The 17,319-nt window shown below is 50.7% G+C and overlaps 1 protein-coding gene across 2 annotated transcripts in view; it reads left to right on the plus strand.

Annotated features, from left to right (window-relative positions):
* Nucleotides 1–13,566, plus strand: part of IMMT (inner membrane mitochondrial protein) — a 46,129-nt gene extending 32,563 nt beyond the window's left edge. Inside the window, exons 10-15 of one of the 2 annotated variants that reach the window (XM_069101068.1) lie at nucleotides 2,099–2,228; nucleotides 9,129–9,143; nucleotides 9,731–9,954; nucleotides 10,730–10,861; nucleotides 12,276–12,405; nucleotides 12,640–13,566. In XM_069101068.1, the coding sequence (XP_068957169.1) occupies nucleotides 2,099–2,228; nucleotides 9,129–9,143; nucleotides 9,731–9,954; nucleotides 10,730–10,861; nucleotides 12,276–12,405; nucleotides 12,640–13,250 (1,242 nt within the window). In that variant the 3' untranslated portion in view covers nucleotides 13,251–13,566. Of the gene's footprint in view, nucleotides 1–2,098; nucleotides 2,229–9,128; nucleotides 9,955–10,729; nucleotides 10,862–12,275; nucleotides 12,406–12,639 lie in introns of those variants that run through there. The other variant, XM_069101067.1, reaches the window with a different exon arrangement.
* Nucleotides 13,567–17,319: the final 3,753 nt, after the last annotated feature.

The raw sequence follows: 17,319 nt of genomic DNA on the forward strand, positions 1-17,319 counted from the left end.
TGTTCATGCCTTGCTAGGCTTGGATTACTCCTGTCATCTTCCTCCTTCACTTCTACTTGCCTGATGATGAACGGAGTGAAAGAAATTACACAATAATGCGCATTCTAAAGCTTCACCTGAGCTTTCACTGTAGCCTGACAATCCAAGGCAGCCTTTTGATTCTCTCCTAATTGATTCCCTGTTCTGGGCTCCACAAAAGCTTGTCTGTGCTTTTCTCTTCTGTTCAAGCTTTCCACACCTTTCCTTCTCTCCCCCTACTCAGCTAAGGACTTTGTCTATTTCTTTGTTGAGAAAACTGGGGCCATTCAAGTGAGAGCTTCCTTTTCTCCTCTTTGTCTAAACACCCTTTGGCATCAGTCATCCCCCACACTCTGCTGCTTTCCCTTAGCCTGACTATGAGGCACCTCTTCTCCTTACCAGAGTCGGCCTTCCACATCCCGTCCCCTTCTGACTTCTGTAGTGTGTTGCCTTCTCTCTAATCTTGAAGCTCTGTCTCTCGCTGGTTTCTCATTACCTCCAAACATGTCCAAGTGCTCCCCATGCTTCAAAAAGCCTTCACTGAAGCAATACCACCCTCTTAACCTCTGGTCTTAGCTGTCACCTTCCTTTCTCAGTCAAACCTCTTGAAAAACTGCCTCCACTTGTCTCCACTGGCTACTTTCATTCCTCTCATCTATTTACCCCACAGCCACTTGCAGTCTGGATTCTGACCACGTCACATGACTGTGCCACCTCTCTAGAGTGACCGGAGACCTCCTTATTGCCAAATCTGCCCTTCTCTGTTCAGTCATCTTTTATCTCTGCTGCCTTTGGCCCTCTTGGCCACTCTCTCATCCTGGATGCTTTCCTGTCTGGACTTTGGTGACGGCCCTCTTTCCTCATTCTCCTCCTGCATATCTGACTGCTCCTTCTCCGCCTTCCTTGCTGGTTCATCATGCACATTATGCCTGCTGGTTGTGGTTGTGCTCCAAGGCTCTGGCCTAGGACCGTCCTTCTATGATTTCTCTCTCAGTAACTTCAACATCTCTGGCTTCAGTGGTCACCTGTTTGTCAGTGATGGCCAGGTCTGCATGCCCAGCCCCTGTTGTCTTCCCTGGTGATCCGGCATCACCAGCTGCTGTTGGACTTTTCAGACCAGATGTTCTGGAGACATCTCAAACCGAGCTCCTTCTCTTTCCCCCCAAACCCACCCCTCTTCCAGACTCTCTTCTTTCTGTTGGAGGTGCAGACATCCTTTGGCTGCCATTTGGGTGCTCTCCTGACTGGATATGTGTTATCAAGTCTTAGTCGTCAGATCTTGCTATTTCTGCCTCTACCACATCTCTCCTTCCAGCCCCTTGTCTCCACTCACACAGCTGCTACATGAGTTAAGGTCCTCATCACCTCTGTCCTAAATTCTTGGAGTAGCCTCCCATTTGGGTTTCCTCCCTCAGGTTTCTCCTCATTCCAATCTGCCCTCCACACTGCTGCCATTTTCCTTAAGTTTATATTGGACCATGGGCCTTCCCCACTCAATAAATTTCAGTGGTTTCTAGAATTAAATATAAACTCCTTTGTTAAAGCCCTCCACACCCCCATCCCTCACACCCACCCCATCTCATGGTCTCTGTTATACCTGTTTTTGTACTTTGTGGCCCTGCCAACCCTTCTTTCCTTTTCTTGTGGCCACACCATTTTGCACAATGCCTGGTAGGTACACAGAGGAAGCAATTAATAAATGCTGGTGCATCGGTACTCCGTCCTCAGTCCTCCATGCCTGCCATGGCCTGCCTCCTTCCTTCAGATACCTCTTTTCCTACCCGAAGCCTCTTCTGGTTCCTTCTCTGCTGATACCCTCCCTTTCACAGTGCCTTTTATCTGCCTTTTGGCCTCTTCTCATTTAATCTGTATCTAAGTAAGTCCTTCCCTCTCCTGCTAGCACAGACGCTCCTTGTGAGCAGCGATTGTCTTGCTGGGTTTGTGTCTTGTTGTCTCCCCCGGGGCCTGCTGCGTTGGGCGTGCTTAGTTAACCCTTGACTGATTCTTCTGTTTGGGTTAACCCTGTGGGGTTATTTATCCCTTTGCTCTTTTTAAACATGAGACACTTGCATTTGTTCAGGTCCAGGCAGCTCAGTCTGAAGCCAAAGTCGTCGCTCAGTACCATGAGCTGGTGGCCCAAGCCCGCGATGAGTTCCAAAGGGAATTGAACAGTATCACCCCAGAGGTGCTTCCTGGTTGGAAGGGACTCAGTAAGTATGACCAGCAAATTGGAGTGTTTTCTCCGAGTGCGTTGTAGTGGCATTGAACCCGTGTGCTTTGGGGTCCCGTCATTCCCATTGCTTAAATGCCAGATTTGGCCCTGATGCTCCCAGCAGTTGTCAAGATCCCCTTGTGATGAGTTCAGTGAACAACAAATGACCTGTTGTTATCAAATGCCACTTTACTGGGGAGTTGGGGGCCATGGGATTTGGTGTGCTAGGCCTAGGGCCATCAGAGTTACTAGACAGGTTTGCCCTAAGGAAGGTCCAGACTAGGGCGTGTGGAGCACATCCACGAGGTCTAAATGAGGTAACCGTAGACCGGAAGAGGAGGCAGAGACAAAGCATATCCTGGAAGCTGGCCAGTGATTATTTATTAGGCCTCTTCTGTATGCGGGGCACTAAGGCATACAGAGACCAGAATGAAATCGTCTTCCCTGCCCTCCAAGAGCTTTTGAGACAAGTAAATATGCGCTCATTCAAGGGAGAAAAGAGGGCTAAACCACAGAGACAGATGGGAGGCTCCACGTAAGAGGAAGATTAGGGTTCTGAGGGGTCAAGCCTAAGAGGAAGTAGGACTAGGAGAGGGCGTGTGGAGTTTAAGGAGCCGCGAGGTTTGGACTTGAGCCTGGAGCCCACAAAGCGACTGAGGAGAAGTTGCTGAGACTGGAGCCAGATGATGCAGGGCCTTGTGTGATGGTGGAGGAATTAGCAGTTTCACAATGACTAAGGCACCAGACACATGCCTCAGCAGGAAGGCTCCTTTGGCTGGTGGGTGTCAGGCTGATTAGAGAGGCTTACAAGCCCTAGGCCCGCGCCAAGACTGTCTTGTAGAGGATGGCGTCAGCCTCGGGCAAGGAGAGGAGGCCCAGACGTCCCCATCTATGTCAAGTATAGTCATTAGAAAGACTGGGGGCCATGGAGCATGCTTCCTTCTTGGTGCCCTCTGCCCCATCTGGCACAGTAGCATCGCCCTCTGTCTGCCCTCTCCTCCATTTCCACTGCCACCACCCTAGTTTGAACCTTGGTGGCTCCTCACCTGGGCCATTGCAAGAGCCTTATGATTGATTCTCACGAGGCTGGGTGAGACTTGATGTCTCTTCCAGGTAGACATCATGGGTCCTCTGCTGTCACACCTGATTATGCGCAGATGGCTCTGTCATCTTGGCTCAGGGGCCTCCTGCGGTGTAGACCCTGGCCTGGAGCACTCTCGTCCCTGGGAGTCTACCAGCGGCCCGGAGGCCTCCCTCGCCCTCCTCTGACTAGCCCATTGATCATATACCGCTGCCTGCTAACACACGCTGTGCACTTTTCTCTCGCCTTATGTGGAACATGCATTTTTAATCGTTTGGAGACAGTTGTATTTCATGTCTGTCTGGCATAGAGCAATGCAGGTTCATTTGGGGCTTTTCTTAATGGGTCTTTTGTCAGTTGCCAGGCATTTACTCCAAGGAAGTCATTGACAAAGAAAGTTCCCATTCCTGCCAAAATACTTGAAGCAGCCCTGTCTGTGATAGCAAAGACTTGGAAACAAGGTCATTTGGGGAATGGCTTAACAAATTATGGTCCATGAATATAGTGGAATATCAGTGTGCTGCCAAAAATGATGGGTGTGATGAATCTGGAGAAGCATGGAGAGACAGAGTGCTGAGTGAACAGATGGAGAGTGAAGTCAGCAGAACCAAGAAAACATACACAGTGTTGTATCAAGCAGCGCTGAATTCTTAGTTAAAACGAACAGAGGTGGCCCCCAAGAAAAGAGAAGCACACCCGTCTCCCTCCCTTTTGAGCATTCGTGGGTTTGGATCAATGTCACACACTTGATGTATTGATCACTTTTACTGATTTTTATTTCTTAGAGATTTTCCTTAAGGGGTGGCTTTGTGTGGGGGAAGTGTAGGGGATGTAGAAAGAAAAGGTACCAGTAAAAGTCCATGAAATAAAACGGGTTTTTGCTTTCATAGGAAACCTGAGAGAGTTAAAGGCTCTCCAGTCTGCTCCCCCTTGTTCTTTAGCTGTGGACCCGCTTCTGTATTGTTGGTCCCAGTTTGCATCCTGATACATAAATAAGCTTGAGGACTAAAGATCCACTCCCACGTTGTCCCTCTGCTTTGTCTTTTTGTCGTGGCTGGGCAGGCCAGTCTTTTTTGAGTGGTGACAGCTGTCTTCCACAAGGCCCTGTGGCTGGATAGGGCCACTGCCACGGTCACCACTGTGGTCACCGCTGGGTCACCTGTAGGCAGCAGCTCCTGCGGGACTTCAGCTGCGGGGCCTCCTCCCCTAAGGTTGGTGATCCCAGAGTCATTAAACAGGGATGTTTCTGTGATTGTGGCTACAGAGAGAGGAGAGACCCCGAGAGCACAGTGGCGTCTGGAAGTGAGCACTTTCAGTCACCTGTGAAATGGCAGTGGTGCTTTGAATATCCCTTGGAGAAAAGCCTGCTTGTTCTCTGCTAATGCTCTGGTTGAGGATGTCTAGAACAATTGAAATTGAGTGTGGGCTGTAGAGGAGGCGTAGACGTCACTGGCCATTCGTGCTCCCTCCTGCCTTCCCCCACGGCTCGACTTGTGTGTGGATCACCTTCATGTACCATGTACTATGTAAAGCTGTGATCGGGACTCAGTCCAGAAAGCCCTCCCTGACCCTTGTGCATGGCTCTCCCTCAGAAGCAGACTTGGCGTTGGTTATCAGTGGGGCCACCAGCTGGTGCCTCCCACGTGGGCTGTCTCCCCCAATCAGGACCTGAGCTTCTGAAGAGCAGGGGCTGGGGGCCCTTTTTCTGTTGCTAGGGCTCATGCATTCGTGCAGGGCTTCCTTCTGCAAGATGCCTTCCTGGCTCCCCGTCTCGTGCAGTCGTGCGTGAGCTGGGCATATTCTTTGTATTTCTGTCATCTGTTTAACTGGAATTCATCCTTCCATAATTTAGCTGGTGTAGACGCTCTCCAGCAGCGCAGGCCACAGTCCTTCCATGCCATAGAAAGATGCTCTTTGGAACGTTTACCACCGCGTTGTCAGCCGTGTGATGATTCCTCTCCTGGCTTCACAGGGCTGGTCGTTGGCCATGTGACGGCCAGCCCTGCCTCAGCCCTTCTCCTCTTAGGCTGTCAAGCCGTTTATGGGGCCTGCTCAGGCTTATGCCTCACTGGGCACACAGAGAAAGGCCCCAGAACGCCGCCCTCTCCTGCCCTCCTAGAGCTTCCCCTCTAACGGGGAGGGCAGGCTGGCACCATGGAGGAGGCCGAGGGCTTCATCCGCTTCCTCTATGTTTGTGCTGAACGGATTCTCATCTAGGCCAGGCAAGAAGGCCAAGGGCCTGCGGCTGGGCCAAGACCCGTCACTGTGAGCTGCAGCCAGGAGCCTGGGATGCAGTCGGCCTCTTTGCCCATGAAGCTTTAACATACTCTGAACATATACAGCTGTTAAATAATGAGCGTCTCCTTGGGGGTGAAGGAATAAGCATTTATCTAGTGACTACTGTATGCCAGGCATTATGCCAAGTGCTTCATAAATATGATCTTACCAGATCCTCACAAGAGCCCTGGGAGGTAAATGTTGTCATCATCCCCATTTTATGGTTGAGGAAATTGAGGCAGAATCTGAATGACTTGCCCAGGGTCACACAGTGATTGTCTCCGGCTGCATTTGAGCTCAGTTCTTCCTGACTCTTGGGCCCAGTGCTCTGTCCCTCACTCCCAGAGGATGTAGGGATGGTCCCTCATTGGAGTGTGATAGAAAAGCATCTGAAGTACATTCTCCCCGCCTTCAGGATGCTTATTTTCTATTAAAGCTGTTCAGAAGTGGGATGGGGGTAGTGGGTTTCTCCCCATCTGGAGTCTTCTGGCAGACAATGGATGACCAAGGTGGGTGATGGTGGGGAATTCCTGAAGTTTCTTCCTGCTTTGAAATTCTGGGATTCTGTCTTGTTGGGGAAGATAAGGCCCTGCCATTGAATAACAGTCCCCTGTTCTTCCGGCCCTCCCCCCACTTAGAGACTGTGAGTCTAGAAGCCTGGTGTGAGGGCTTCCCTGCTCAGCTCCCCTTGCTTGTGAGCCCCTTGTGCTGCTCACAGAGGCCCCAGCATTTCTGCTTATGGATACACAAGCATCCCCTTCCTCCCTCCACTTTTGTGTCCCCCCATCTCAGGAAAGCATTTCCCAAATGACACTGTTTGTGGCTGATAAGTAGAAGCTGCTGAGAGAGAAGAGGATTGTGGCCTGGAAGGGTCCAGGAAGGAGGCCCTGGTCTCAGGCCTGAAACCGCATGAGTCTAGAAAAGGAGGGAGGGGACGAGGGATGAGGGGAAATCTCTGTCTCTTTCCTGTTTCTTCTACTTGCTGAACCCATTGGGCTCATGCTGCCTGGTGGCAAGTTAGGGTTAGCCTGGGAGGGGGCTGGGGAGGAGGGTCTGAGACAGAAGCTGTGGAATCCTCAGTACCCAGCTGAAGGTGTGGCTGCACTCCTCACTTGGCACATAATTTGCAAGCACCCACTGGACTGAAGGCCCTTCTCTACTGGGAGGAACGAGTGTGTGGAAGGGTGGATGCAGTCTGAGGACAGGATTAATAGCTGCCTCAGTAAGGGAGGGGGTAGATAGGAACTAGTGGAGGGTCTGGAGAGGCTTGGTGCAGAAGGCGGTATCTGTGTGCATCCCCAGGAAGAGAAGGCACTGCCAGGGGAGGTGGGGGCAGGGCAGCCCAGCCCATGGGCACAGGGATAGTTGTAGAGAGCTGAGGCAGTGTGACTGGGGAAGAGGAGATGGGGAGATTCTGTAAAGGCAGAAATGGCAAGATTTGGCAGCTGATGCCCAGTGTGAGTTGAAGGGGATAGGGAAGGTCTAGGGGAAAAAGACAGTGAGCTCTGTTTTGGACGTGGTGAGTTGACTGTCTGGGCCCCCCACTTGGAAGTGTCCGGTGGGGAGCTGGTGATGTGGGACTGGAACCCTGGGAGAGTGGGGCTGCATCTAGAAATGTGGAATCAGTCCCCGTGGACGCTAGAGGGCAGCAGACTCCTGGGAGCTGGGGAAGTTATCAGGAGACAGAGTGGAGGAGCCCTAGAGAGCCTTCATTTTGTTTTCCAGCTAGCTCAGAAGCCGGGCGTGGACCACGGCTTCCATTTCTTTCTCCATCCTGCCCCGGAATACAGTTGCTCAGCACCTTTAAATGCTCAGTGAAGGTGCGTCTTGGGGGTTTGGTTTCTGTGGGTGGTCAGAGGCCATGAAAAGTATTAAGCAGAAGAGATGATGGTCACAGGGGCACTGCAGGAATGGGAGTCTGTCAGCAGCACACGGTGAGAGACGGTGCCCACAGGTCTGCCTAGGGAAGGACGCTGATCCTTGAGAGATGTCTAGCTGAAATCTAGAGAGGGCATGGGCGTGGGCACGGGCTGTCTGCATTTCCCTATAATAGAAAAAAAACCCGTTTGTTAAATATCAGAACCTGAACCTGATCCTGGTGCCTGGGACACATCAGGCCTTCTGAGTAAAGGTGTCAGGGCCGGCCCAGTGAAGGCGAATGGGACGAGGGGTTTGCTGTTCGGCATGGTCAGGCAGATTATCGACTCTGTCCTTAAAGAATCACGTCATCTTGGTGGTGTCGTTCTCAGTCTCATGAAATAGCAGCCGAGGGCAGGCAGCTTGTCTTCATTAATACCCACTGCTTGCACATAATAGGAATCAGTAAAACTCGTTACTGTGTAAGAAAGAACAGAGGGGCAGCTGATGGAGCCAGAAAGACCTGAGTTCAGATTCTGCCTCACTTAGCAGCTGTGTGACCTTCAGCAGTCAGGGAATCTTCTCCCAGCCTCCTTCCTTGTCTGTAAGATGGGGATTATAACAGCAACGACCCCTCGGGACTGTTGTATCAGATAACGTATGTAAGGGCAGTAGGCAGCGCCATAGTGCTCAGAGCGCCGGCCTGGAGTCAGGTAGACTCTTCTTCCTGGGTTCTGATGTGACCTCAGACACTTCTTAACTGTGTGACCCTGGGCAAGTCACTTCACCCTGTTTGCCTCAGTTTCCTCATCTGTAAAATGAGCTGGAGAAGGAAATGGCAAACTACTGCAGTCTGTTTGCTAAGAAGACCCCAGATGGGGGCACTTATGATGTGACTGAGACATGCAGACTTTACAGTGCTGATATACACACTGGCTGTTAACCATCAGTAGTTAGGCAACTCCTCCTTGTATGGAGCTTAGTGTACTTCTACAAATAGTAGGTTTACTGAATTGAAATGCAATTTATTTTATTTTATTTTTTAAATGTAATTGCTTTTTGTTTTGTTTTGTTTTTGTTTTTTTGGAGGGGGGAAGGCAGGGCAATTGGGGTTAAATGACTCACCCAAGGTCACACTGCTAGTTTTGTGTTAAGTGTCTGAGGCAGGATTTGAACTCAGGTCCTCCTGACTCCAAGGCCAGTGCTCTATTCACTGTGCAACCTAGCCACCCCGCTTGATTCTATTTTAAAATGAAAATGAGGAAGCCACAATTATGGTGAAAGGTATTCTCTGTGAGCTTGGAGGACTTTGTTTTCTAAACATCCCATTTCTTGCTTAAGGGAGCAAAATGAGAGAGCTCTAATTGAGAATCATTTTTATATAGAGGTCAATATTTTTTTTTTTTTGACAAAAACAGCAGTGTTTCTGTTATTTGAAATTTAAAACAACTCAATCCAAATGGCAAACTTCTAACAAAGGTAATTTTTGCATTAATAAAAAAATTAGCTAAAAGCTGCTTAATGATATAATGTAATAAACATGTTAAAAAGCCAGCTCGTCTGTGAATTGTTTTGGTGCAGCACCCACCAGGGGCACTTCCTTTTCTCTTTTACATAGGTTTAATAGTTAATTTATTGAAATGAACATGCATTAATTTTTCAAATTTTTCCTTTCTTTTGCAGAGATCTCAGATTTAGGTGAGTAATTCAGTGTTTGGGGCCCTTAAAGACCTTAGTTTGAAGTCTTAAATTACCTTTTCATAGATAGTTTGGACCTCTGGAAAAGCTCACTTTGTTTTTGGGTCCAGCCTTGATTCTAAGTCTCACTGGGATATTCTGGAAATTCACGAGGGCCACATGCTAAGCTTGCTTCTCAGATACCCATAATCATCCGGGTGGCAGCAAAGTCCCTTGATGCTTTTACTTAGGGGAGAAATTTGGGTTTTCTTCAAGGCTGTGGAAAGAGGGAAGGGAAGGCTCTGTGGACCTGGGGGTTTTGATCAACAGTGTTGATGAAAGAACATATGAAGGCAGCTGCCGTTAATAAACCTTTGTATCTGGGAAGGTGTAACATGAGCTCTTGGAGAAGGAGCCAGAAAGGCCTCCAAGATGGAAGGGCTGGAATTCCTGTCCAAGAAGCACCACAGGCTTGTGGCTTAAGTGGGGGACCCCAAGGCCCAGACCCTTCCCTTAGGGCCTGATCCTCAGAACTGACATTAGCAACCCCATAACTGTTTGTTGTGAAGCTTATCTTCCATTGGCCATTTTTAAATTTCCTTGTTTAGCCGAGCAACTGTCCACTGATGATCTCAACTCCCTCATTGCACATGCCCATCGCCGTATTGACCAGCTAAACAGAGAGCTGGCTGAGCAGAAGGTCCGAGAACAGCAGCACATCGAGGCCGCCCTGGAAAAGCGGAAGCTGGAGGATGAGAAGACGTTTGAGTCGGCAGTGGCCAAAGCCTTAGAGCATCACCGGAGCGAGATCCAGCTGGAGCAGGACAGAAGAGTAAGAGCGGGGTGTGCGTGTGCGTGTATGTGCGTGCGTGTGCATGTGTGCACATGCGTGTGTGCATGCCTGTATGTATGTGTGTGCACGTGTGTGTAGATATGTAGATACCTGTAAATAGAGATACACACATACAACTAGCTCAAAAAATGGCTCTGGGGTCGTTTTCTCTAGAAATGGGTAATGCCAATGTTCCATGAACTTTACGAACATCAGCCTTAGGAAGGGCCTAAATTGGTGGCCAAGGAATCACATCAGACTCTGGATGTAGGACTCCGGGCTAGACAGATAACCTTTGCCTCAGTTTCCTCATCTGTAAAATAGGAAGAAGAATAATATTATTATTATTATGTCCATCCATGGACATGACTGAGAAGTGACTCATCATGAAAATCCAGTGAGATCATCGAAAGGTTCTTTGGAAACCTTAAAGCAATATGTTAATGCTCTGATTACTTAAAAGAATAAACTTTTGGATCACCGCTCATCCGTAAGGTCAGGGCACCCACACAGTGGAAAACTGCTGGTGTGAGGAGACAACTCACAGCCTAATGGGGCTGGGGGGGTTGCCTTTTCTTTCAGAGAGCTAGGACCTCTTCTGTGCCGTATCCAATCCCAGTCCTTTGTGATTATTTCTCTCGGGTCTGGAGTGTTCATTGACCTCCTTAGGAATTGTACTGTCTGTCCTGTGCCTGAGAGGGTAGTGGCTCCTCACAGGATCCTTTTTCCTAAAAGATCTGTGATAAGAGCGGCCCCCACCATGGGGCTTTTACAGGTTGAAGAAGTCCGAGACATGATGGAATCAGAGATGAGGACCCAGCTCCGCCGACAGGCCGCTGCCCACACTGACCACCTGAGGGATGTTCTTCGGATCCAGGAGCAGGAGCTCAAATACGAATATGAACAGGTGATGTCTCTGGGGAGGGCAGGGCCACTGAGCTGCTCCTGTGTCCTCCCTGGACAGTCGGCAGCTCCTAGGCCCCTGCCCTGGACGGTCAGCGGGCTCCTGGGCCCCTACACTGCTCCCATGTCCTCCCTGGATGGTCAGCGGGCTCCTCTCTAATGCCACTGGGTGTGTACTGGCAGAGATGAGGGCTGGAATGTTCTGGGCAGTCAGAGATTGACTGGTTTCTTTTCTTTTTTTTTTTGCTTTTTAGAGGGCAGTTGGGGTTAAGTGACCTGCCCAAGGTCACACAGCTAGTTTTTGTGTTAAGTGTCTGAGGCCTGATTTGAACTCAGGTCCTCCTGACTCCAGGGCTGGTGCTCTATTCACTAGGCCATCTAGCCGCCCCTACTGGTTTACTTTTAATGCATTGTCACTTAAAGAGGCCAGTGCCCCCTTTTGAATGTGCTTCTGGTAATTCCAGTCCCGTGCTATGTCTTTAGTAGAACAGCAAGCCTGACCCTGAGGTCCTGCTGGGAGACCCCCGGGCCCATCCTCAGGCCTCCTTGGAGTTAATCCTTATCCTTGGCCCAAGGCTCCTGCTCTTGAACTCCCACTCACTGGGCTTGCTTTTGCCCTCTCTGGCCAGTCCTTAGCAGACGGTCCCTTCATGTGGTGGATGCTGGTGGGGGCCCCTCTCCTCACCTCTACCCGTGTTGCGCCCCTTGGGCCAGAGTGACTTTTCCAGACTGTCACTCACGTGAGCAGAACGCGGTATTCCCGACCCTGTGACTGAGGGTCTGGGTGTGATGTGCTCATTCTGACCGTCTGGGCTTGGGCAGGTGGGGGACGCCTGTCAATACTGGCCTTGTTTACCTCGTGTGTTGGTCACTTCCTCTCCTGCTCAGTGAGGCGTGAGCCAAAGTCAGCGCCGCCTCCCTTTCCCTGTGCTGCTCACAGGTACATGGTAGGCTTGGGCTTGGCAGCAGAAGGCCCGAGTTCAGATCTTGCCTCATACTCCACCTAACTGGGCCATGTGGCTGCTCTTGGCCTGAAAGCTCCAGAGAATCTCTGCTGCTAGTAGAGTGTGCCACTGGTGGGGCAGGCCAATGCTTTGGGCTGGGTTTTTGGTGTGTGGTTGGAGGCCAAGATGTCAGGAGGTGATGGAGAAAATGGCTCTGAGGGGCAGGTGCCAGGGCTTCCCTGCCAGGCCAGCCTGTCTCAGAGCCACAGCTGCTACCCCCCATCAGCAGCATGGTCAGAATCCCCTCCTCCCTTTTTCCCACTCACAGCACCCGTCGTGTGTGGGGCTGGCCCTTGGTCTGTCACTGCCACCAGCCTCGCCCTGCTGGCCCATGGGGACACGGTGTCCCTGAGCGCCTGCACTGTGGGGGGAGGGGTGACACCCTCGTGTTGGGCTCTTCTGCACTTGTTTCAGGGCATGTCTGAGAAGCTTGCGGAGCAGGAGCTGCAGTTCAAGCGTCTGAGTCAGGAGCAGGTGGACAACTTCACCCTGGACATAAACACAGCTTACGCCCGGCTGCGGGGGATCGAGCAGGCCATCCAGAGTGAGTGGTGCAGCCATGCCTGCAGGGCAGAGGGAGAGGGGGGCGAGCAGGGGCACGGTCTCTGACTACTGCTCACCTTGTGACCTGGGCTGGGCGCCTTCCCCTGTGGAAGGAAGCGCTGGGGTCCAAGGGCCCTTAAGGGTGTGACTGTGCTTTTGTGGTGGAGATGGAAGGCAGGCCTCTCTCCCTGCCCCTCTTTGCCGACCGTGGCTTCTCCTCGGCTTTCCCTGGCAGGTCACTTGTCGGCCGAGGAGGAGGCCCGCAAGGCCCACCAGCTCTGGCTTTCGGTCGAGGCCCTGAAGTACAGCCTGAAGACAGCCTCGGCAGACGGCCCCACAATCCCGCTGGGCACGGCGGTGGAGGCCATCCGCGCCAACTGTTCAGACAACGAGTTTACCCAAGCCCTGACCGCGGCCATCCCGGCCGAGTCCCTGAGCCGCGGTATCTACAGTGAGGACGCCCTGAGAGCCCGCTTCCAGCATGTGCAGAAGCTGGCACGGAGGGTGGCCATGATCGACGAGACCCGCAACAGCCTGTACCAGTACTTCCTCTCCTACCTGCAGTCCCTTCTCATCTTCCAACCTCAGCAGCTCAAACCCCCGGCCAAGCTCATCCCGGAAGACCTGAACACGTTCACACTGCTGTCCTACGCCTCGTACAGCATGGAGCATGGCGACCTCGAGCTCGCCGCCAAGTTTGTCAACCAGCTGAAAGGGGAGTCGCGCCGGGTGGCCCAGGACTGGCTGAACGAGGCTCGCGTGACCCTCGAGACGAAGCAGGTGGTGGACATCCTGACTGCTTACGCCAGCGCCGTGGGCATCGGGACCACCCAGGTGCAGCAGTGAGGGCAGAGGTCTGGGCGCAGCTTGTCGCGCTCTCCGTGCAGTAGTTGTCGTCTCCTGGGAGGTTTGCGGCAAGGCTCCTGGGGGCGGGGGTGAGGGCGGCCACTGTCCCCTGTCACCTGCCGTCTGCTGCGGCCTCCCTGTTTCCGATCACTATCATGTCAGCCAACTCCAGGCACTTTTCACATCTTGTGTAACATTGGACGTTTTCGGGTTTTACAGATGGGGCTTTCGATCCAATCAAGATAATGTTTGTGATCCCGACCACTATTGATTTGGCCACTTTGGAGCAAACTGAATAAAACACAATGATAACAGCCATGTTGCGCTTGTCACTCTTCCCAAAATGGCCTGTCTGGGCTTCCTGTGGAGAACTGGGGCTGGGGGAGGGGGAGACACAGGGAGGTGGTGATGTGAGCATCCTGGGTCCTGTGCTTTATCCCATCCCTCCTGGCACTCTTAACAGTCCAGGCCCCAAGAGGCATTCACCTACCTGGGCACAGGAAGGGGAGGAGGGCAGTCACACTTGGGGAATCTAAGAAGCACAGGCCCATCAGTGCTGAGGGGGATTCCTGGTAGCCACAGTCCTGAGTGCAAAGCCTGCCTCTGCTCTTCTCAGCTGTATGATCCTGGATCACTCAGGGCCTCAACATTGATCATTCCACCCACCTCACTTGGAATGGGAGTCCCCTCACCGTGTGCATGAATTCATGGGGCCTAAAGGCTTGAACTCATTATCATGAAGAACTGCTTTGAGACCCAGGCTTAAGTTTGTTCTGCCATTGACTCTGCATGAGGTTTTGCAAGTGACTTAATTTGTCATTCTGTTTTCTTACCTGTAAAATGAGATGTTGGCCTGTGATCTGAAACGCGTGGTGAAAAAATACTGATTTGGAAATGGGGAACCTGGGTTTGAATCCACTCTGCCCTTTATTGCCTGCATGACTTTGGCTAGGTCACTGACTCTCCTGGCCTTAGTTTCCTCATCTGTAAAGTGAGGGGATCAGGCTGGTTGATTCCAAGGTAAGGTCCTTTGCTCTAGGTCAGTGCTCCTAAGATTCTGCACACAGGGTATCGTCATAGGACAGGAGAGATTCAAAGGGAAAGAAGGACCTTTCTGCAATCTTGGGGCTACAACAGCACACATTCCTTCTTGTGTCTCTTGCACATGTCCTTTTAAGGACTGAATGCATTTGAGTTCCTTTTGCGGGGGTGCCAATGAGGCATCTGAGCCAGACTGTGGGGAGGGACCAGGGAAGTAGGAGCCTGGCAGTGAAGGCCTGTGGGTCCCCAGGGGCTGTGCCAATCTTGCTGGGCTTCATGGTCCCCTTCTCCAATAGGCTCACCCCTGGATATAGAGTCAGCATTTCCCATCCAGTAACCACTTTCCTAGGCCACATTTTAAGATCTTTTCTAGATCCACCATTACCGCTTCCTTTGCTTTGAGAAATTCTGGGGTGACTGGGGCAGTGTCTCCCAGGCTTTTGGTCACTCTATCATCACCTGTTCAAGCTGCTTGACCCACCTTCCTGACAGCTTTCCAAGGTGAAGACAGCATGGAGCCTGGGTTTGCTGAAGTATGTCTGCATAGCCATGGCTCAAAGAAATGGGTAAGAGGTTTGCTTGCATGAAATATCTGCATCCTTCCCCCACTTTGAGAGGCAGCCCCTTGGAAATTTTTGCATTTGGGGGTGGGGGAGGAAGAAGGCATTCAGTGGGTCGACCTCACTGCATTTTCCCTAGGAGGAATGGACTGGTATATCAGGGCAGTACTGTAGCTGTAGTTTCTTAAAATTGTTTTTAAGTTTTACTCATGTCTTGATTCTCAATACCCCACTCCCTGAATGATTAGCCAAAACTGACCAATGGAATGACTGTTTAGCAGTTTGCCATTCTGCTCCCTAGCCCCCCACTTTTCTGCCAAGAAGAGAGGAAAATGTTTTAGCATTTATTCTCCAAGACCAATATTTTAAGCTGGATTTTAGTAAGAATTTAGCAAAGTTGTTCTAAAAAATTGCTTTTCATTTTCAAAGAACAGCCTTCACTCCCTCCTTAGCCCCTCGAGAAAGCAAGAACAAAACCCTTGTTACAAATGTGTATCGTCAAGCAAAATAACATTTCTCATTGACCATTTGACATAATCTCGTAATGCTCTCCTTGTGGATGAGATAGAGATGTGCAAGTGACCGACTGCTCAGGTGAATCCCAGCAGGATCCACAGCGGCCTGGATCTGTGACCTCACCGACACGGGGACTCCCCCTCCAGCAGTGTAGACAGCAGTCCATCCAGTATTCTTGAGTTTCTTATAACTGGTACAAAATGGCAGAATGCAGAGCAGCTCCCTGGCTAGAGGACACTTTTTTGGGAGGCTTTGGCTGGATAATCCACGACAGTGGCAAACATACTTTTGTACTCAGATTGTATTTTGTAATACTCTCTCTTCTAAAAGTCAAGATCTTGCCATGGTTGATTTGACGGAAGGAACTAGCCTGTTTAGCTTGGGGGTGGGGAGATGGCAGGGCATGGGGGCATAATGGCCCTTCTAACACTTGTTAAGAGCCATGTCCGAAGAAGGGGGATTGCTTTCCTTGTCTCCAGAGAGCAAAACTTGGGAGTGGTGAGTAGAAGCTATAAACAGAATTTTGGCTTGATAAATGTGAAAACTCTTAACAAAGGAGATCTCTCCTGAACCCTGTGAGAGTGGGCTCCCTCTCCTAGAGGAAGTCAAGCAAAGCCTGAGTGTGAGCCTTTTCAGATAACCGTAGATTAGGGAGTGGGTTGGACTGGACACCCTGAGTTCCCCTACAGTTCTGAGAGCTCCAGGAAGACAAGAGAATGAAGGGAAGAAGTTTCTACGAGGGCTGAGAGGTTAATAACTGCAAATACCCGAAACACACCAGGACAGAAAAAACGCTATTGGGTTTGGTGCCTAATGGAGGCAGCTGTGATTCAGGACTTAGTTACAAAGAGATACTGGATGGTGAGGAAGCACGGAAGTGGCAGACATTACAGGCTGCTTAACATGGCGGGGAGGATGAGTGTAAGGCCATTCCTCAGGACTGGATCAGCAGCTAGATGGGAGGAGCAGTATTGCTTCTGAGTTAAGAACGTTCATGTTTGTAGAAGAAAGTGGGATGCCAACACAGACCGAAGATTCTAGTGATGGCGACTCGGTCCACTGGCTCTCACTCTCCACCAGTGCAGATCACAACCCATCCATGCCTGCCAATCATCTGTGCCCTCCCATTAAGACTCCACCTAAGGTCTATTAAATACTGCCTTCCCATGGGTCTTTTAATCAAATTAGCACAGTGGCAGGCATATAGTAAATGCTTATTCCCTTCCCTACATTATAAGGGTTCTGGCAAAACATTCAACTTCCTTCTTGTAACCCCAACTCTTTTGATACATTTATTTCCCAAATTTTTTTGCATTAGTTTTGGTAAAATGTAGTCATACACCCACCGTGTCCCTCCATGGCCCACTGGGTCACCCACTGTTTTGGTTCTTTGGTGATTATAGTCCCATCCTTCCTTGGAAAGCTGGGTTTGTGGGTTGGGGCCAGCTTACGTGGTTAAAAACACACCATTTCCCAGCTCTCCTCCCTCTTGTTCAGCTTTGGACCCAGGTGCACTGCCTGTCCAAAAACACCCAGATAACTGCCACCCAAAGGCCCCACCAGACAGCCTTTTGTGATCTGGGCACCATGAATTCTTCATCCCTTCATCTTTCTATACTTTGTCACTTGCCAAACTCATTGCGAGTGGCTGTGGATCTCTGAGGAGGCTCTGCACCCCAAAGGGGCTCCAGGGAACTGTGCTGAATAATAGAGAGGACTGAGATTTGGGTCAGTGCTACTGTGGCACCATCCAGCTCCTTTCTTGAAATCCAGAGTAAGATGTGCACAGCAGAAAGTGAAGAAAGATGTGGGGGTCAAGTATTTATAAAGAAGGGCACAGGTCAGGTTGTGACCAATTTGATGGACTGCTGGTCTTCTCGGAGAAGTAGAAGGGGCTTAGTGTATGTCAGGGGAATGTCACAAATAACTACTGGAAAAATTTAGTCCAACTT

This window comes from Petaurus breviceps, unplaced genomic scaffold, assembly GCF_028583685.1.
Source record: "Petaurus breviceps papuanus isolate PSGF00001 unplaced genomic scaffold, PetGlider_PUasm1.0 446, whole genome shotgun sequence".
Taxonomy (NCBI): Eukaryota; Metazoa; Chordata; class Mammalia; order Diprotodontia; family Petauridae; genus Petaurus; species Petaurus breviceps.